At 39.6% G+C, this 21,481-nt stretch overlaps 1 protein-coding gene across 1 annotated transcript; it reads right to left on the reverse strand.

Annotated features, from left to right (window-relative positions):
* Positions 1-363: 363 nt before the first annotated feature.
* Positions 364-20,635, reverse strand: xpnpep2 (X-prolyl aminopeptidase (aminopeptidase P) 2, membrane-bound). The gene is made up of 21 exons (XM_085244261.1): positions 20,492-20,635; positions 19,789-19,850; positions 19,240-19,350; positions 19,084-19,147; positions 18,383-18,487; positions 16,735-16,821; positions 16,424-16,567; positions 14,099-14,200; positions 12,084-12,165; positions 11,715-11,916; positions 9,439-9,528; positions 9,173-9,282; positions 8,922-8,999; positions 5,341-5,412; positions 5,188-5,248; positions 4,944-5,013; positions 4,692-4,796; positions 3,271-3,330; positions 3,121-3,197; positions 2,930-3,019; positions 364-843 (listed from the first exon to the last, which is right to left on the reverse strand). The coding sequence occupies exons 1-21, from the start codon at positions 20,538-20,540 to the stop codon at positions 643-645; spliced, it is 2,022 nt and encodes a 673-aa protein (XP_085100387.1). The 5' UTR covers positions 20,541-20,635; the 3' UTR covers positions 364-642.
* Positions 20,636-21,481: the final 846 nt, after the last annotated feature.

Raw genomic sequence — 21,481 nt, forward strand, 5'->3', positions numbered from 1 at the left:
AGACAACATGTAGTATTTAAGTATTTAAGTAGTATGTAAGTGACCATGTAGTATTGGGGTAAAAGCTATTCAATAGTGTTGAAATAAAATGACAAAATTGCAAAGGATTAAAATATTCCAAGAACTCACCTTACTTCATCTAAACATGTTTCAGTCGCGTTTTATCAACACAAAATGCACGGGTTTGTTGAATATGAATAAGTTGTGTTGATTGAACTCAGTTGTTTAAGTTTCTGCCAAAGAAAAACACTTGTGTGCAACCAATGTCCACTATTGAATTAAGTAAATCCAACATGGTCCCTTTTTTCAGTGTAGACTGGTGAGAAACAAATAAAACCACTTTGCAAGTTCCTTAACAAACCCTTTTTTTTTTTAGTCTTTACTTTAATAAAATAGAAACAATATTATCTGGTCATACAAATGTCCAGTTTAAAACCTCTAAATTATCACAACAAATCATTTAAAACTCCACATCAAACATTTACCAACATAATTCAATTATTAAATACATCTTTCAATAAAAAAAAAAAAGAAGTTAAATCGCATCTCTCAACCCGGTATAGCTGCTCAACTGAGACTGCATAGGAGTAACAGTGTGCAAGTCTGCTGCGAATGGAGTAAGTGCAGTGGAGATGGAGATGCTCAGACGATATTGTGGAGCATAGCGACAGCCAGAGCGATGAGGGTCAGCGAGGACGAAGAGACGGAGGCAGACGAGCCAATCTCAGCGAAAGGCTCCGTGTTTCTAAGCATCCAGTCCTTCTCCTCATGAAGGCCCTGATTGTCCAGCTCAGCACCCACCAGGCTCCGGATTGTCTCGTAGTATTTATTCAGCCAGTGAAGCTGGTGAGAGAAGAACATTTACTGAATGTTTACTGTTTAATATTCCAGCTGAATTTAATAAGCTTTATTCCAAAGTAACCAAAATTGCTTAACAAGGATAAAACAGAATTTCCTTTTTGTTTTAGTGAAGAAATAAATGCACATTATGAAAGTGTTCGCACGTAATGATTCATTTATGCAACACATGATGAACATCCTGTGGTTCCTCAGTTTTCCTCACAGTCAGCCTATTGTCATTACGCAGAAATGTTTAGCGTTATAAATTTTAAAAAATGTATCGTCATTGCTCCTCAGATGAACCACTTTATTTCATTTTGGAGTGTTATGGACTCTGGAAAAGATCATTTTCAGTAAGAAGTCTGTGAAACTGACGACTTAGACTTCCGGCTCTGATGAAATTCAGTTTGCACAACCAGTCAAATGACGTGATCCATTTTTAAAGGACTTACAAAACAATCCTTCCTGTGGCAAAATGCAAAACAATCTACAAAACCATCGATTGGGCAACCATCGATTGCGTGCTGTATGTCTGTGCTGTACACTCCAGTTTTAAGGGGCTTCACAAGAAACTGTACTTAAAACACTGCTGTTCAAAGGTACAGAGCCTTGCTATCTGGCAACATGTGAGAGATTTTGAGACACTGTCATAAAGGTCCACAGAAGGATGAACATGGTGAGCAACAATACTTAGGTAGGCTTTGGATTTAAACGATGCTCAGTTCATACCGTGGGGCCCCGGAAACAATTCAAAATGAGGAAGGCTTTTGGGATGGGTGGGCAAAAACCATTCCTGATTTGAGAACTGCATTAAGAGTGCTGAGAATGACGGTCATGGTGTGAGGATTGACTGCAACATAAAGAAAATAACTCCACAAATAAGTTGTAAGGAAAATGCCTTCATTCTAACACCACAGTTTACTCTATATACTCCAACAATTTCTGCATGCAAGCCTTCATTCAGGGACTACTGGTTAGCTTTGACCTTGTTCCAGTCAGATTTGTGAGGCATAGTGTAGTTACTCATACTGTACTTACCCATTAATAATAATGTTAGCTCACCATATAAACTGAAAAGGGCTACAATTAGTCCCTTTTTACGAATCAATGCAAATCAGACGATTGCAATTACAGAGCAGAATCAGTTTTTAAAAACAAGACTGTTTAGTGTCTGACGACTGACACCTATTCTGTTTATTATAAACAGCCCCTAAGAATACATATGCAAACAATTCCCTACACTATTACACCATCCCGTGTACTCAATTAGTGATACAAGACAGGACTGATTCATGCATTCATTCAAATGCTGCAGCAAACATTGAGACCAGACAGCATTTGTCTAATCTTCTATTATCCAATGTTGGTGAATCTGTGTGACTTGTAACCTCAGTTTCGTCTCCTGGCAAGCACTCTGTGTGGTCTGCACCTGTAAACCATCTGCTGCAAGGTTCAAAGCGCATTCAGAGATGCTCTTGTGCATATCTTGGTTGTAGTGGTTATATTTTACAATTCTTCTCTAACATCAACAAGACATTTCTAACCAGGGAACTGCTGCTCATGGGATATTTGCTTTAAAGTGCACAAAAATACACTAGATTTAAATAATACCAGGATTTAAACGTTCATGAACTCTACAAAAGTAACATCTGTTTGTGGTTATCAAAAGTTAATGTCATCTTGATTTGGAAAAAAAAAAAAAAAAGCAGCATAACAAGTTCTTACATTTTCCACTTCTAAAGAAGAGCCAAAACACAGAAGTTGATTTCACACGTGGTTTTGTTTTCTTTACAGAGCGTTTTGATCAGTGAACCGTAGACAAACTGCAGCTTAAAGCGTATAATGGGGGATTTTAAGAGGAAACCAGCATTGGTATTGCAGGCAAAAGAGCCTCTGATATGACAGGTTTGTATACCCAAAGGTATTTACAAATTAAAACTAGAAATTAGTTTTGGGGAAGTAAACTCACACCGAGGTGCAGCCGAGCATTCATTTTATGCCTTCACGTCAGCACATATTTGTATCTCATTTTCAGAAATTGGAGGCAAATGTCTTGTAGTTGATTATGCAATGAGATGCAATTTCTTACCTGCTCTGAGCTGAGCAGTGACATGTCAATCAGCTTTCTGTCATATGGAACCAGTGATACAGTGTCAAAGGTCAGGTAGTTATTTCCATACTGAAGGACAGAAAAGAAAATCCACATAACGTTACCTTCACGTTACATTAAAAAAAATGATATAATTCCAGATTATCAATAAGGCACCACTTAATTTTCACCTTTGTCTGAACCGGTACGACCACTGCAACATCTTCAATCCGGATCCCAAAGTCATTCTCCTTATAATATCCAGGTTCTATGAGCAAAATCAAGCGATTTTTCAGGATTTTGACATTTTGCACAGAAAAACTTTACAAAATAAAACTCACCGATAGACGTGAACATGCCGGCTCTGAAGCCAATGTTGTTGCTTTGGAAGCCAACAGGCCCTGGGGATACATTACATTAACTCATGATTAAAATGCAAGTTACGTTACAGAAAAACAAATAAACCTCTCCATGATTTACTCTACAATATATACATTGGAAGCTTGTGAACATCATGCAACCTAAAGTGTATTTTCATGATCATGCTGGTCAGTGGATATCAAGTATTAAAGAGGAATTATCAGAGGTCATTATTCATGAGCCAAAATGTCAGACTTCAGTTTCAGCTTTTTTACTCTTTAACACTGTTAATGTGGTGGAACATACAGCTGAGACTGATGAGAATAGTTTTCTGGAAAGTTAAAGGCGAGCTTTTATGATTTTTGTATCTCTGTCATACATTACTGTCGCTGTGGACATCCATAATATAGTAATCTCAGGCATTTAGCTAAGGCTGTAAGCTGGCCGGGGACCTTTTGTGTGGATTTGCATGCTCTGTCCAGGTACCTGGGCTTCCACCCACAGTCCAAAGACATGCATGTTAGATTAATGTGAATGTGAGTTTGAATGGTTGCCTCTCTGTTTTATGACTGCTGGGACAGGCTCCAGCCAAACTGCAACTCTGATTTGGATAAGTGGAAGAAAGTGGACGGATAAATGGATCAACAGACTCTTGACTGACATTTCAATGTTTTATATATTAAACAGTTGAGAGATGATGAAAATAATTGTTACCTTCAGCCCTATTAGGAATAATTTCCTCCTGATATTGTTAAAAAACAATTAAACACCATTTGGGGCACAGAATGGACCAGCCACTTAAAAATCAGCCCAATTTTATTTATCCTTGACACACTGTATGATTTTATTTATTTATTCATTTTAACTCAGAAGGTGGAGAGAAGTAAGCAAAGCGTGATAACTAAACAAAGTGTTTTAATACCCTCTAGCATCTTTTTTGCGGAGGCTGGAAGGAATAAAAGTAATGCTTTCAGAGGTTTTTTTTTTATCCCACTTTGTCTTCTGCATCTGTAATAATGCAGAAGACAAAGTGGGATAACCGTTAAATTGTTTCAGTTTCAACATGGTTGATTTAGTGGAAGATTTGGTGCCACTTCTCTTTTTTATTAAATTATACGTTTCCTTGAAATTCTTGTACTTTGTGGCTTTTTCGAAGTTTTTGTACACCTGGGACACATTTGACATGGACTCTCATCCACAGATAGATACTTAGTAACTACTACTGGAAAGATTAAATGCATAAACCCTTTCTCTCGCAGTGTAGCCCATTTTCTGAAACCTTTCTGAGATATTGTTGTGATGCATAGATGCAAGTGTACGCACTGAAAAATAAAACAGTGTTCAAAAAACAGCACGCGGCACATTTGGCATCTCAAAGTCATCTCCAAATAAAGGTTCGTACACTCATGAACTCCGAAGTAGTTTCCGACACCGTGACCTGTGCCATGGCCGTAGTTCAGGCCCACCTCCCACAATGCCCGGCGACCCAGCATCTCCATGTTCACACCTGTTGATGAACAAAAACCTCCAGTCAGACATCCTGTACCAGACACGCTACATCTACTCACAGCTATGGTCTATGGTGGAGGAAGGGGGCTCTCTAGTGGTGAAACAGAAAGATTTCATTTAAGATGTGTTTATTTTTCATTCCCACCTCTTGTCCCGGAGGGAAAAATGGTTCTGGATATCTCAATGTTTCCCATCAGCACTCGAGTGAAGGCCTCCTGTGAAGCAAGACATGTGGTAAATGATAGGAAACTTGTGTTTTGAACAAAATAATAAGAATTAAAGAATTAGCATATTGAAAAAAATAGAAAGGAGCAAAGTTGATTGATTGCTATATGACTGATTAGACTGATTATAAGGAAATATTAACATATCTTCTCTATCAGTAATACCTTTTGCATTTCTGTGGGCTTTCCCCAGTGAACCGTCCGAGTGATGTCAGTGGTGCCATCTCTGAAAATAGTGAGAGACACGGTGACTCATTTTAAACGCTCGTGACATAAAATGAAACTACAGAAGTGTGTGAAGAGATCATTTTTACTCACAGATACTGGCCACCAGAATCAACCAGGTACATCTCATCAACTGTCAACCTCCGGTTTGTTTCTTTTGTAGGGCTGTAGCACAAAAACAGGAAATGATAGTAGCACTGCTTGCTGGTGTTTTTCAAATGTGTTGAACTATTAGCAAAAGAAAAAAAATGCCTTCATGCAAAAAATCCAAAAACATAATAATGTTATTGTTATTTTGTGATAACCGCAGGGCTCTAAGGCTCAGAAAGATATAATCAGGCTGTTTATAATAAGACCGTGCGGGCCTCATTTTGTGAGGCACAAAAGTTGAGGAAAGAAAAATATTCTCAGTTACTCATCTTTTACAGATTTTCCTCGATGCCTTTTATGCAGGTCTCACATCAGGAAAGTCGCCCTCACGCTTAGTTCTCAAAACATCTCTCACAACACACACTCATTTTTATAAAAGACAAAAAAGTGTCAACACATGCAAAGCCACTCGATCACTTTAACTCTGCAACCGATGACTAAAAACCTTTCAGTCAAATAATTTTATGTTTTCATCAAAACCTTACTGGAACCAGCACCTCTCTCTAAACCACTCGCACCACCTATTTGTGTGATATATGCTTGTGTGTAACCAGGCATTCCTGACACAAGACTGAGAGCATGCATTTCTATTTGCTTCAAATCAAGGGCATCTGCTACTTCTAAGAGTGCTGAGAATGACGGTTATGGTGTGAGGATTGACTGCAACATAAAGAAAATAACTCCACAAATAAGTTGTAAGGAAAATGCCTTCATTCTAACACCACAGTTTACTCTATATACTCCAACAATTTCTGCATGCAAGCCTTCATTCAGGGACTACTGGTTAGCTTTGACCTTGTTCCAGTCAGATTTGTGAGGCATAGTGTAGTTACTCATACTGTACTTACCCATTAATAATGTTAGCTCACCATATAAACTGAAAAGGGCTACAATTAGTCCCTTTTTACGAATCAATGCAAATCAGATGATTGCAATTACAGAGCAGAATCAGTTTTTAAAAACAAGACTGTTTAGTGTCTGACTCCTGACACCTATTCTATTTATTATAAACAGCCCCTAAGAATACATATGCACATTTACACTAAATGGCCACACCTTTGAATATTTGATTTCAGGTGTTTTGAGTCCCATTTCCACAGGTGTATAAAGCCACAGCAGAGCCATGCAGTCTGCTTTACAAACGTGAAACAATGAGTCACTCTAAAGAGTGCGGTTCGATAATAGGATGCCACTGCTGCAACAATGTGTGAAATTTCTTCCCCCCTAGATGTCACACAATCAACTGTAAGGGGTACTACAGTTAACGAACCACCACCGCAACCCAGCCACAAAGTAGCAGACCACATAAACTTACAGAGCTAGGTTACAGCTAAGGAACTGTGTGTAGAAGTCACCAACTTACTGCCGACGCGATAATCTCATAGTTTTAAACATTTTCTGTCATCAAAAACTGTGTGAGAGGAGCTTCATGAATGGGCTTCCATTGCTGAGCAGCTGCATACAAGCCTTATACAATCCTGTGTAAGCATCTGGGGTGGAATAAAGCATGATGCTACTGGACAGTGGTGCAGTTGAGTTATGTGGCGTGTCAAGTCATACTTCTCTGTGTGGCAGTCTAATGCCACACCAGGTCAGGGTTTGTTGAATTCTCTGTTTTCAGCTGTGTGGTAACATTTTGAGGAACACCCTTTTCTAGCATGTCTTTGCCTCAGTGCACAAAGCAAGTCCCACAGAGGCATGGTTGGATTAGAACTTGATGGGTCCACACAAAGCTCAACACCGATTGGATGAACTAGAATGGCAATTGTGAGCCAGGACCTCAAAGATACTTTTGTGGATAAATGGGCAAAACTTCCCACAGACAGGTGTAAAGTACAGGTATTCTGTCCACATAGTACAGTGACTCATCTTTTGATGTCAGTCTGAATGCAAAAAAACTAAATGAGTGTATTGAATGTGTTTGCGTGTTCAGTCTAAGCACTCCAACATTTTTTCAGTTTCTGCATACAAGCCTCATTCAGTTAGTCTTGTTCCAGGAAGATCTGAGGCAGTATTCTGGTGTAATTACGCATACTGTACTATTACTCCAGATTTCCCCATAAACTGAAAAGTGCTACACTCAGTCCCTTTTTAACATCAATACAAATCAAACATCAATATCAGTTTTAAAAAGCAAGACTTTTCAATGCACAGTGGTTGAGCAGGTTTAGGCTTACTTGGATACAATCTGTCATTTGGTTTAAGTCTAGTTTTATTTATTATTTATTTTTTAATTCATGATTAACAAAACCGCTCATTCTGCTTGACTTGCAAACAGTCTAACACTACGAATCAATCACCATCACCATCAAGGGACTTGCCCACAGTACAGTGAATCTGAATCAGCTTCTGTGACAGTGTTTTTCCTGTACTTGACCCTTAAAAAAAACTAAACAAAACACTGAATTAAAATTATAAAGCCACAGTTTACTACAAAATGCTTTGCTGTTTGTCATATCATCTGACTGTAGAGGTTTCTCTCTATAATATTGTAGGGTATTCATTTGATAACATTCGGGGCGGGGGGCTTGAGATGATGGTTATTGTAGACTGGCACCTTATATAACTGAACGCATTATCAGAACTCGAGTATGTGACATGTGAGCTGAGGACGTTTATAAATAATTTGTAGGAGCTGTAAAATGAAAGTTGATGATTCTGCATGACTGTTTCCAGGAAACTTGTTTCTTGAGTTTGTGACAATCTTAGCTCAACCAGCTTTCAGTATATTCAGTAGTTCTTTTAGGAGTAAAAAGATCCCGTCAAAAAACATGCAAAAAGAAGATTTTGGATGTATATTTAGGATATTCTACCAGATATTTAGCATGCCAGCAAAAACAAGTTCCTGTTTTGGCTTTAAGTGTTTTTTTTCTCCCCTTCTTTTTTTTTTTTAATCCAGTAATGTTATCCTATTTTTACAGCTTTGAGAACTACAGAACATCATGCAAAAATAATAAGGTACAATATTCATTTAATAAATGCCTTGGAAAAGTCATGTTGGTTGTGAAATATTTAAGAAGGTTAAGACTGCTGCGAGTACACCACAACCACCAACAAAAGCGGCAACAAGTTAATGATACCACAAAAATGTTACAATGCTGCCTTGTTGTGGAACTACAGACAATTACAAATCCAGATGCGTAATGTCAGGTTTACGCAATCATATAAGGTCCTAAAGGGACCTATAATTAAATCTTCTGTTACTTTTTTAACCTTAAACTTTTATGCTTTTTAAGGACCTTGTTGTTTAGTTTGTGTTCTTTTTTTTGGTTTGAACATCTTGGGTCATAATGGAAAAGCCTACACTTGAATTCCGATTGATTTTTTATCTTATAATCCATTAAAAAAAAAGTGCACCAATGAAATCTTGAATATCTGAGCACCTCACAATGATTTAAAAAGATTCAGCAAACATTTAGGTCATTTTTGGCATCCAGCATGATAGTTTACTGTAATCTTCTTTGAATGCATCCTTAAAAATGCAAAAATGAGTATAAAGATGTCGGGATGAAAATTAATCTCACCTGTAATGGGCAAGAGCAGCATTAGGTCCACTTGCAGAAATGGTGGCAAAGCTTGGGCCTCTGCTGTCCTTCTGTTTGCTGGAATGACGTTCACATAATTCTTTAATTATACTGTTACAAATTTGAGTTTGAGCTTCATAATTTCTAAAATTTCTCATCTTTCATGTGTAACAACTCCTTTAAACTTTACATTTTCAAATTAAATAGTTGGCTTCAAATACTTCATGTCAGCCGTCCCTGTTCCCACCCACCTGCGGCACTTGTCGACGTATTCCGCAGCGGTCAGTTCAGTCGCATTCCCCTCTGGCACGGTCTTTTCCAGCCACATCAGGAACTGGATAACAGCAACGGCATCCCTCACCTGCACAGAGTCACCGTGACAATGAAAATGATGCAGATTAAAAATGCATATGGCATGTTGAAAGGCACCTTTGAATGGGGTAATGCATTTACTCAGATGTATGTTTACTCAGTATCTCCTTTGGAGGCATTATGCGTGTCTGAGTGGATGACATACGTGAGCATCCCGTAAAATCTGCTGCTCAGTCTCATCTTTCACAGCTTTTGTCGTCAGCACGGGAGAGTAGGAACTTGTCAATAGTTTGTCCTACATGATGCAAAAAAATAATGATTATTAATTATTATTTTTTATTACCCATTTTGTAAAATTCTACATATTTATTAGTAGAAAGGCCTTGTTTAAAAAGGTGGAAACAAGACCCAGGGGTACTTAAACTCAGCCTGACCAATCATTTTTTCAAATCATGTAATCCACATGGTCTGACTAAAGAACATGGGGATCTTCATAGTGATATGTGATATCAGGGGGGCGTTACTGCACAGAGAATAGTTATTTTTCACATCTGTGAAGGCCCGGTTTGCAGCTGTGTGTGACATGGCTGGAATGATAATTGGCACCTCCTAGTCTGAAGTCATGGTTCTCAATTGGAAAAGGGTGGAGTGGCTTACTCTAGGGTCAGGAACTGGTTGCTCCAAGCGATGGAGTTCAAGTATGTCCGTGACTGACGAAGGAAGTGGTTGTCACTGTTCTGATGGCTCCTGAGTCACTAAATTTAAGGATAGGATCCTGCCTTCACCCTTTGCCACATTAGTTTGAGGTAGCAGCAGAGTGGTTCGAGCGGTCCAGGGAAAGAGCTCAAATGCGATCACCTATCAAAGTGTTCGCAATAAAGCAAACACTTTGTGTGTCGTGTTCTGATAGGGTTTCCCATAGCCCAGGAAGTGCTACACTGGCAACCAACTACTCCAACGCTCCATGTCAGACCCACAGCCCATGCAGCCAATGCAAATAACATGACAAATAATTCTTGCTTAACATGTTCGAGGCCACAGCACTCGCATGTCAGTGCCCTTTGTGCCTCTTTCCCCCCTAAAGACGTATTTTTTGCTTTTCCAAAAGTTTTTAAACAAGGAAGCCTTTTGTGCCTCTCATTGTTAACAGAAGTCCCACTTGAATATATTGGCATCAACCCCCAAAAAAGAGTGCCTGGCAATCCAATGGGGGGTTGACTCTGTTTGTTATTACCTCCTGGGATGCCCATTCACCCTCTGCTCATTCCACGCCCCACTGCAGTGGTTTCATAACATGAAAGATGCCAATGCTTGGATTAACTGCTAGTAACCACCTAGTAGTGGTCCATAGGTTGGGAGGTGCAGATTGCTGGAGCTGACTTCCTTTCTAATTCGTGAGGGGGGCTGTAGGTTAAGCCATACGGCTCCCTGGGTTAATTCAATTTTGCTACGTGGTGGCGGGAAGTGGTTCGTGGCTCTGGCAGTGCCAGGTGAGGACAGCTGACAGCAATGATCTAATCAGGTCCTGAGAACAAGCCCATTCATCTATCAGAATCAGAATCAGAATCAGAAACTTTATTGTCATTGTCATGAGAACATGGATATTTGTTTTTAGTCTGTATCTTTTGATTTATTTGAGCTACTCTACCAAGTCCCGATGTATTAAATAGAGGACATCCTGGGCTTTCCATTGATATCGCATGTGTTGGCCTCTTGGGTGGCCTCTTTTAGCTCCAAAGAGAAAAGAAATCACAAAAAACGTCAATGGGAAGATTTATTTCCCCCTCGGTTCTCAGGAGGATATTTTACGCAGTAGTGCGCTGGTGTGTGGAAAGGAGTCTGAGATGGCTGAGAGTGTGAGAGTGGCTGGAGCTGGGAGTCCTGGGAAGGAGCTCAAATGATCATCCATCAAAGAGTGCGCACTAACACATTGTGTGTGAAAACTAGACACTATGTCTGCAGCATTATCTTTCTCATAGCTCAGGAAGTGCTAGTCCTTCCTCAACTTTTTAAAGCTTGAAGTCTGTGGCCATCAACTTTACAATGAGCATAAAGCAATAAACCTTTGCAGTTTTATTTTATAGGTCATCTGTCCAATATTTTCAGTTAAGCACACTGTAAATTTAGAAGGAGCCCTGTCACAGACTATCATCCTATCTGAGCTGTGACAGGTTTGAGCCCTTGACACCATAAGTGTAGGCAGACAAAAAAATAAAAAATAAAATAGATGCATTAGTTTATTTTTTACAGTTTTACTGGGAAAATATGAATCTGTGTTCTCTTCAGTATATTACGCATTAGACAAACAGTCATTTGATCCAAAGAATTGATTAGTGCAGCTTTATAATTTACAACAGCTCTTCCATCGAGAACAGCAGTGCAAACAGATTGTTAGACATAAAAAATAAATAAATAAAAAACTATCACGGTGGGCATAATTATGCTGTGCAACACATAAAAGGAAATAAAAGGTCTGCATACCTGTGGTGTAATGACCTCATAAAGAGCGTAGTTTGTGTACTCTGTACCGATCCACACCTTAACCCCAGGCCTGGTCACATAGTTCTTCAGATGATCGAGGATGGTATCATAACCTTTTAGCTGCACACAGAGGGCCCCTTCACAAGAGGCATTCAAGTACACCTTCAACTCTTCAGTCACCCGCTCCACGTGGAGAAAGAGCCTGTTACATGACGTGAAGGGAAATAAATACTGCATATCCTTTTACATAATATATAAACCACTGATAATAGGTTTGCAGCTGGTATTTGTGATGGGAATTATAGGAAATAAGGAAATGCAAAACGATTTTTATTCGGTGAAGTGTAGTGTCTAAAAAAATGAACCTACCAGATCTCATCCATTGTGAGTAGAGTGTAGGAGTAGAAGAAAGGGTTGTACGGGATGTCATTGCCACGCATGTTGAAAAGCCCTAAAAACAAACAAAGAAAACATCTCACTGTCAGCAAGTTCATTTATTTCCTCACTGGGATCAATTTGGGCCATGAAGCGCTCTTTGCATCTATTGTGAGACTTACGCGACTCTCTCTGTGTAGCTGCTATTTCAAAACAGGCTCTAATTCAAGTCGGAGTCACGAACAGTCTTCCGAATGGTACCCTTCCTGTGTTGGTTTGTGGGTAGACTGCCTTTGTATAATTCAGTCTGCAGAAATCTTGCTTATTTCCGATTCAATCACATCATTTAACCTGTGTGGAGTGATGGAGCTGGAGGAGTGATTTTAGGCTGACATATAGAGAAATTGTTTGAATACGTTTCTAAGTGATTTCTTTTTTAATCCTAATATTCTTTATCTTAAAGGATTCTTTTTTTGCAATTACTTTCTTTAAAGTTAACATGTTCATTAGTGGGGTGAAGATTTTGTACCCAGTGGTAGCTTTAGACAGTATAAAAGATGGACATGGCTTCCAGATCGGAAGATGGAAAATAAAGTTTATGTACCTTAAAACTGCATTCTTTTGATTGCCAGCAGGGGGCGATAGCTGACTCTCCTGATGAGGTTTTGTGCTCAGTCACTCATTTTGGGTCATAATTGAGAAACAAGTGGCAAAAATAGCTCATCTGTATTTTATTGTGCTTGTGTCCATTGAAACAGGAAAGAGAGCCACACTGGAGTTCTCCAGAATCAAAAACGTGTTGCCGGCTTACTTTCGACACTGCCTCCATCAGGCAATAGGTGCTCTCTGCAAGTAGATATGCTACCTGAGATCCCAATGGTCTGCCAGTACATTGAGTGATTTGTGGTCATATCACCCAGCCCTAATGGATGGATTACTTGGCTGGTTGTCCATCCAATAAAGGTTACACTGACTTGCTTCATATTGGTACATGTCATGACGTGAAAGACAGGCCCTGGCCCTAGTTTAACTTCAGTTGATATCTGATCAGCCCAATACACCGACAAGTTAAAACTTCTTAGAACTTAAAACTTCTTCACCATTAGTTCATACGGGAAGATTAAGTATTTAAAACACAAAAACTGCTAAAATAAACTATTGTACTTTAGCAATACTTTAAGAACATTAATGGAAGTGAAAAAAGCTTTTTTTAGAGTCTACGAATGTGACAGAAAAACAAATACATTTATTTAGCAACAGTAATTATTTATTATTATAGTAATTATTTATTATTTATTTAAATACTTTTAGACAAAGGTATCCTTGCTATGTGTCTTTTTTAATATTTGTAGATCCTCTAAAGGTAAGGATATTACTTAAAATGCAATCAAATCATCTTTAGTGAACCCTTATTTTAATCACGATATTAGTAGTGTTTCATAGGTTTTTAAATTAAAGAAATTAATTAATTAGAAATGAGAAAAAAAAGTCAGTTTTCTACTGACTGCTGTGCTGTTACACTGTAGAAAACAAGGCCTGAAGCAAACAAATATGCAGTGCAGCTGCAAGTCACTGGTAGGCAGCATGTTGTTACTGGTACTGAACAGTTAGGACCACAAACACATCTAAAACAGATCTGAGACATTTTCAGGTTAATTTATATGCAGCAGCTGAGTAGCTTGTCGGGACAGGATGTTGGGCAAGTAAAAGAGCAATAAGGAAAGCTATTCAGGGGGACTTTAAAATGAACTGATATTTCCTTCTTGTCATGCTGAATAGGGGAATGTAGTTCTGGACATTCAAATAAGCTTGAATCAAATGGGGGGAATTTAAATTCTGCCCTCGTGGTGGTGAAGAGCGTCTAAGACCTGCAATGAATACATTAGAGCAGGATATGTCTCAGGTGCTTTTCTCAGTGATCCAGTTGTAGCTCAATATAAATATGCACCACAATTAACTAAGGCATTTCTGAACAGAATTATAAGATATATAAGATTGCAGTTACTTACAAGCTGTTTCATCCAGCGCTGAAAGCAGGAGGCCCGTGGGCTTGTATGGATTGTCCCCCATCTGAGTTCGTATGTGCTCCACTTTCTCCTGCCAGGTCCTCTCTACAAATATACATATTTAATTTTCATTTGCATCCAGTGAGACACATTTGATGCTAATTTGTCGTACAGTGTGCTTTTGTCCATCCTCGAAGAGTGGCTGTAGCTCAGGAGGTAGAGCAGGCCGTTTGCTAATTGGAAGGTAGATGGTTCAATCTAGAAGATACTAAGCCCACGTCGCTCTCTGATGCATCCACTGGAGTAGGAATATGTTTGAATGTTATATAGAAAGCACTTGCTTGCTACAATTTTAACTTGGACTTGTCTGAGTGCTTTTTGCTCAAAGTGAGTTTGTAGAGAGTAGGGCATGTGAAGAAAAACAACACTTAATTGTTCATACTGGGATTCTAACATTTTCACTTCACAAATAATGTGGTTTAAACAAAACAAATGTTATTATTAGCAAATAATGCCAAAATAGTTCGAACAGAACGTCTTTAACCACAACTCTTGATTATTAACAGTTTAACAGTATTTCATTTTTAGGTCAAACAATCAATACAGATTATCGTCACACTGCTCGTTCACACAGTAAATATCTGGGTGTTTATTACTATGAGAATTTAATCTGTGTGTGTGTGTGTGTGTGTGTGTGTGTGTGTGGGGGGGGGGGGGGGGGGGGGGGGGTCAAGATGTGACCACATAAACGACTTCCCTAATCCTGCTGGTCTGGAAGTCCAGCAGTTCATCTAAACAAAAGGCACTTAGACTAAAACAGATATACTTGTGTTTGCTATACCATAAATCAGTAAGAGAAGATATAACCTTTCTCCTGACCTTAAGTTGTGTGTGCATGCCAGAGTGCTCTGGGAGGCGCACAGAGTCTCCACAGACTACTACGGATCAAACCTCCATTATTATGCAATCGATAATAAAACCAAGCATATATGAGTGAATATTTCTAAGCATAAATGACAATCAACCATATAAACCTAACAGCTAATCAGATCACCTTCTCTATTAGGAAGTTAATGGCATGCCAGAGTTGTTTTTGCAGTTCCTTCCGCTGCTTGTAAGTGACAAAAATGTCTTGTTAACAGACGTAAAAGACCTGCTAACTTACTGAAATTCTGTCAGAAATTCAAGTCTACTTTGCACAGCATTTGAAATGACTTACACAGAAAGGTGAGAAATTTGTGGAGAGCTGGACAAAGTCAATAAGGACAAATGCAGATGCACTAAACCAGGGTACAGCAACACAAACTGAATCACTGAATGGGGAGAAAAAAAAATCCTATCCCATCCAAACAGTTTCCACTGTTTAGAAGAAGTAGACAATTTCTCTTTACAAAATCATCCAGGGGCTTATTGGTCTTTTCAAAACCTTGCGGAATCTAGGCCGAATACCACTGATGGGGTTGCATCCAACACATTGTGACCCATCTGTGGGCGTAACCAGTCTTATGGCGAAACAGCATCTTTGGTAACTCTAAACAGATCTCAAAAGCAAAGGTTTATGAGGTATTCTGTGCTTTTCAGACATAAAACTTCACTTTATTTCCTATAGCAACTAACTACTATGATCTTAAATCAATAAATTGCTTTCAGTGCTCCACTTGTAGCTCTTAAATGTTTTACTAGAATTGTAGATCAGCAGCACCTGTCTCTATTTGTTAATCTTGCGATAGATTGGTGATCAGTTCAGGGTGTACCCCTCATCATACCCTATGACAGGTGGGAATGCCTCCAGCTCAACCGTGATGCTAAGCTGAAAATACGGAAGAAAATGGATTGATGGATCTTTCAAATATAATGCTTTGGCTACTCCAAGGCCTTTCTAGTAAATAGGTCCTTTACTCTGACGTGCAAGCTTCTCATTACTTAATGGACTTCTTCCAGACAGTTAGCCAAGCAGAAGAACGAGCTTTCATGTCTAAACTATGAGACAATATTTGCATGCTATATGGATTTCTTTTTTGTGCAGCTTGTAGTCACATACAGTCCATTAGGTTTATGGTGCTCTCCATTTATTCAATGTGCCTATTCTGACCATAAACTGGACAATATGCTCATCCAGTCTAAGTTGGTATTTGATCCATCAGCCTATTGTAAAACCATCGACATGCTATTTATGGCTCTGTTTTGCGAGCGGCTTATTGCACTCTGTCCAGTTTGCAGGTATTTATCAGCACACAGATAAAAAGGACCACACACAGGTAGACCAACAGACTGAAAGATGTGTGCTCAGTACAATCATAAACACACGTTCACATAAAGGAAACCTACGTATGACTCGGTCAGGCAGGCGGGTGAGGTTGTCAGGCGGGACCGACGGTCTTTCCTTCCACACTTTGTCGACCAGGTTCTCTGTGATGGACTTGAGGCTGCGATCGCTCGAGTCCAGATTGATGTTGTAGTCTCCCTGCGTTTCTAATGGAGGAAACTGCAGATGATTACACACGCTGAACCGAATCAATCACAAGTAAACAGTCTGCATGGCGTCTGGAGGCTTTGTCAATAATTTTCCCATCTACTTAGGTGAGCACTTTATTGATGTTAAGCCAGACTGACAGGTGGGGAAGAAACGTGAGACTCACTGAGAGAGAAGAGGAAGGGATCAAAGCCGATCTCGTCACCCTTTGGCACTTCTGAGATAAGCCACTCTGCCACACTGCTGATGGACACTACAGAGCATCACACATGACAGACCGCAGTCAGGTTATTTGAGAAAATGATGCAGAAGGTGGAAAACATTGTAGCAATTTTAAAACCAACTTTTGGGTTTATAAAAGAATATAAAATAAAATGAGCACAAATAATGTTAATCAGAAAATACAGTTTCTATCAATGAAATGATACATTGTAACATTGAAAGCAAACTTTGACCAATCGAACTGGTTCAATGTCGGTGTTAGAAGGGGTTCTTTGGGGTGAAGGTCCATCTAGAAAGCTCACTTGACTTGATGATGATGTTTAAAACACTCTTAAGTTATTGCAGTGCAATTGAATTATGTGGTTAACAGCATTTGCAACAGTGGATGGGCCTATGCAAGTCAGATATTTGGAAATACCCCACTAAAAAGTGGTCAGTTTTTGCAGCTGTTGGGTTTTTTTGTTGCTGTTTTTTTTAATGCCACCTGAACTTTGAACCTCTGCAGGAATTGTTTTCTGATTTTTTCCTGTAAAGAATAAACTCCTTTCATTGTAATACTTAATATTAGCAAATCCTTCCTGAATTTGAATTTTAAAGCTGCTTATCTGAAGAGCAGAGGTCAGATCAACATTCAGAGCCATGCATTTAATGTGTTTTCCCGTATTTGCCTGACAGTACTTTTCAGCCTCCCCTACCTCTCTCTGTGTTGCAGCCTAAGAAGCATTTGTTGCTCAGTAATTTCCTAAAACTGTTTCAGCAAATGTTTCCCCGACCAGGAATGCAAATCCTGAGCACTTGCAGCTGTGGATTAATACATACATGGCTGTAATGTAAGTATATTTATTATGTGTATCATATACACAGCAGTAGAGGAAGATATCACATAACCCCACCATAGCCTTTTAAGAAAAGAAGTAATATGAGAAACAGATACAACAATTCATCTGAATGTCTTAGCAGAAGTTGAGACTCAGCAAACCAACAGAGATTTTTCCAATCATCCATTGTCCAATTTTGTGAAGCTGGTGTAAATTGCTGAGCCTCAGTCTCTTGTTCTCAGATCATAGGAGTGAACAGCTGGCGTGATCTTTTGCTACTATAGTTCATCTGCTTCAAGCTTTGATGTGTTTGGTGTGATCAGGACTTTCTGAAATACCAACACAAGCCTGTCTGATACCAACAACGATGCCACACTCAATGTCACTTGAATCAAGTTGTCTTGACCATGCTTGGGTGATTAAAGCCAATGGTGTCATGTTATTGGATGACTAGATATTTTCATTAACGCACTGATGAACAGATGTACCTAATGAAGTGGCTGGTGGTGGGTGAGTGTATGTGGCCCTTTACAGGCCTCTTTTTTCTGCAATCCTTGAATGACATTGGCTGTCATGAAAAGCTATAAAAAAAAGTAATAAGTCCCATTAGTTGGAGTGTCTTAATTTTTGCTTCGGTGTTAAAGATTTTTGTTAATGAGCGATGTTTATTGATATTAAATCTGCTATAATGGTTTTTAAAAAAGGAAACATTTAAGTGGAATCGAATGGTTGCTGTGTTGTCATAACAAGTAAGCAAAATAGGACCACTCCTACCATCTTTTTCCAGCTCCCAGTTGCAGTCCATCTGTCTCTCAGCTTGAACCCAGTAGCGGCTATCTGTCCACAGAGCGGCCTTGTTCAGGGTAACTACAGCAGTGCCTGAGGAGAGGCAGGAAAACAGCTGCGTTATAGAGAGGGCAGCAGCAACAGTGAATTACAAATGACTATAAATGTCAGAGTTGACTCAGTGTGTGACTGGACAGCTAATCTGAATTTAAAAGATGTATGTGTGATTGAATGAGAGGGTGAGCAAGAAACAGTGATAACAGTCCGGTAATGTGGTGCGGATATATAATCAGGGTTTACATTATCATTCCACTGTTGCACCCTCACATCACAAATACCCATCAATGAATCTTAATAAAAACCCAGACAATATGGCTTCTCATAATAGAGTTTCACATAGGTTTGATGGAGTGTAATCAGCGCTCTACTGAACTGTCATCTGCTTTCTTATTCTTTCACAGTTAAAGCGTGAAAACAGAGCTCATCATTTCATAGGGAAGTTCCACTGCGAGGGCGAGTGCCTACATTTGAGGACATGCTGTCGTGCAGCAAGTGAAAGCAGGGAAAACAAATGAATGAGGAGCGAGATGTATGGCGAGGATGTGGGATGAAAGCAGAGGAGCTGCGTGACCGAAGATGTCGGGAGTGAGTCATGGGGAGGAGGAGGACGAGACAGAAAAGGATTGTACCTGCAGAACCAGTGAAACCAGTCATGAAGGCCAACCTGGCGTCACGTGGTGCAATGTATTCACTCTAATGGAAAAAAGCATACACAAACTCAAACACAACAAACACACACGAGCTTTAATCTCAGATGACATAATTACGATGGACAGCATGTGTACCAGGTGAGCATCGGTGGCAGGGATAATGTAGGCAGAAATATTCATGGCACGCATTTGCACTCGTAGCTCCTCCAGCTGGAGAGAGGTGTTTACTGCTGTGCTGGGGAGGTACTACAAAACACACACACACACACAGCAAGAGTAAAAATCTTCAGATTGAATAAAAACTCGAGGAGCTGCTGATTCATCCATATCTGTATTTCCCTCCATAATCATTAACTGCAGTCCATGTGCTGCAATCATTAACCACGTGCACAAAACTCATGCAACATGTCCTGATCTCTGGGATTGGAAGTTTTAGTTAGTGTTTAAGTTGATGTTTAGTTTTTGCTGAGTAAAATCATTTGTTCAATTGTTATTGGTGTGAAAAACAAGCTTCCAGATATTTTGGACCCTGGTTTGGTCTGTTATTCAGCCTGCCTCTACTCCTCCATATGGATCAGTCACATCTTTGACTTCAGCTTTATTTTCAGCTTCCTTTGTGTAATTTTAGCAAAGAAATCAACAGTATCCCCTTATATAGACATTCAGTTGACAAGCTAATCTTACCGGTGGGGTCAAAGAGCAGTTCCTCTCAGTTGATTCTCGTGCAACAGCACCATCAGTGTTTCCTGAAATTGCATGCACACAGAGGTAAAAGACCTTGGAAAAGTGATACAAGTGACTGAATTGAGCTATGCAGGCACATTTTTGGATTAGTCTAAAGTAATCTTCCCCTTTAAAAGGGGCTTATTGTACCAAATCTATTCGGACAATCTGAAGGTCACAGCAATCTGCGGGACCAAAGTGACTCAAGGCTTTGAGGACAAGAGTCAGACTGGACACACAGAGTTTATATCAATCCCATTAACCACAGTTCATCCAGCAAGAGAAGTGCAATCAATCAAGATACTCCATTCTGTCATGTCCAAGTTACTGCTGATCAAAAACCGCTCCGCAGAGTTTATGCAGTCAAATTTTGTGCAAAGAAATACAGACAAGTAAAACCACCCGGCACAGACAGAGGAGAATGCATATACTTCTTTAAATGCAAGTCTTCTTTAAATGGTCTAAGTGCTTAAATCATGCAGTGTATGTACATGCAGACTGTAACTGTCCCTATAACAGCAGCTCCTACATGTGAGCTGTTCGCCACTTGACAGTTTCTGTACTGTAAACAAAGAGAAATATTGATCGCCACAGTGGCTCAATAAAAGTCTTCACACAGAGAGCAGATCCTAATCAAAGAGGATAAAGAGGAACTTTTTTTTACCTGTTAGTGCTGCAAGATACAGAGCCAGCAGCCAGCTGAAAGAAGGCATCTTGACACTCCGAGCCCTTTGCAAACAGATCCACACACGGAGTGGCTGAGGATCTGATGTTGCATGCAGCGTATGTGTGAAAGTGTGTGGGGGTGTTGCTCGTAAAAGCATTACTGCCCTCTCTCTCTCTCTCTCTCGCTCCCTCTCTCTCCTCCTCCACTGTCACCACTCATTATCTCCCTGATAGGAATCCTGTGTGGTGGCACTGGAAGTGAATCTTAGTACTTGGAAAAATTCCTGACCAAAAATATGCATCCATCCATGAAAAACACCCACCTGTTTGTTTTGTGGGGTTTTTTTTGTTTCCCTTGCATCTGACTCAACAGTTTTGATTGTATTATGATGTAATTCAGTGGCTGTGGGTTAGAAATTCCCACTTTTGTGCATTTTTGAACACTACTGATATTATTATTGTGTATATAAGAAGAGAGAAGCAGTCTTACACTGAACAACATGGATAAAGCTGCTTATATTCTGTGACTGTGTGATTGGAGAGTATTTGTCAGGTGGAAGGCAAGAACAGGACCCAAACACAGGACTTCCTGGTTAGAGGCAGTGAATTTATTTACAGTGAGAAGTGAAGGGTAAAAAATAAACAGTTCAAAAAAGTCGTGGCTCAGTTTGTGGTTACTCAATCTGCAATCTGGGGTTCGGGCCACTCCACCACAGCCTTAATCTCGGCCATCTCCGCCCGGAGCTGCTCCTGTTCTACAATGAAACCAACAAATGTGGAACTTGCATTTCTCACCTTTTACAAACAGAGGTTTCTCTAGTAGCCACTGAAGAACAAGGCAAACAGGATTCTCATGACCGGACAGGGTCTTCGGAAACATCAGAAAGTTGCCAAGGTAAACAAAAACAAAGTGATTCATGAAGTCCCTCAAAATGTCGTTCACCGGAGCCTGGAAAACCTCCGCAACCAGATGGTAAGCAACCAGATG

Source organism: Mchenga conophoros, linkage group LG2, assembly GCF_057382185.1.
Source record: "Mchenga conophoros isolate Kocher_MC1m ecotype Shallow Benthic linkage group LG2, M_conophoros_male_GT1.1, whole genome shotgun sequence".
Classification (NCBI taxonomy): Eukaryota; Metazoa; Chordata; class Actinopteri; order Cichliformes; family Cichlidae; genus Mchenga; species Mchenga conophoros.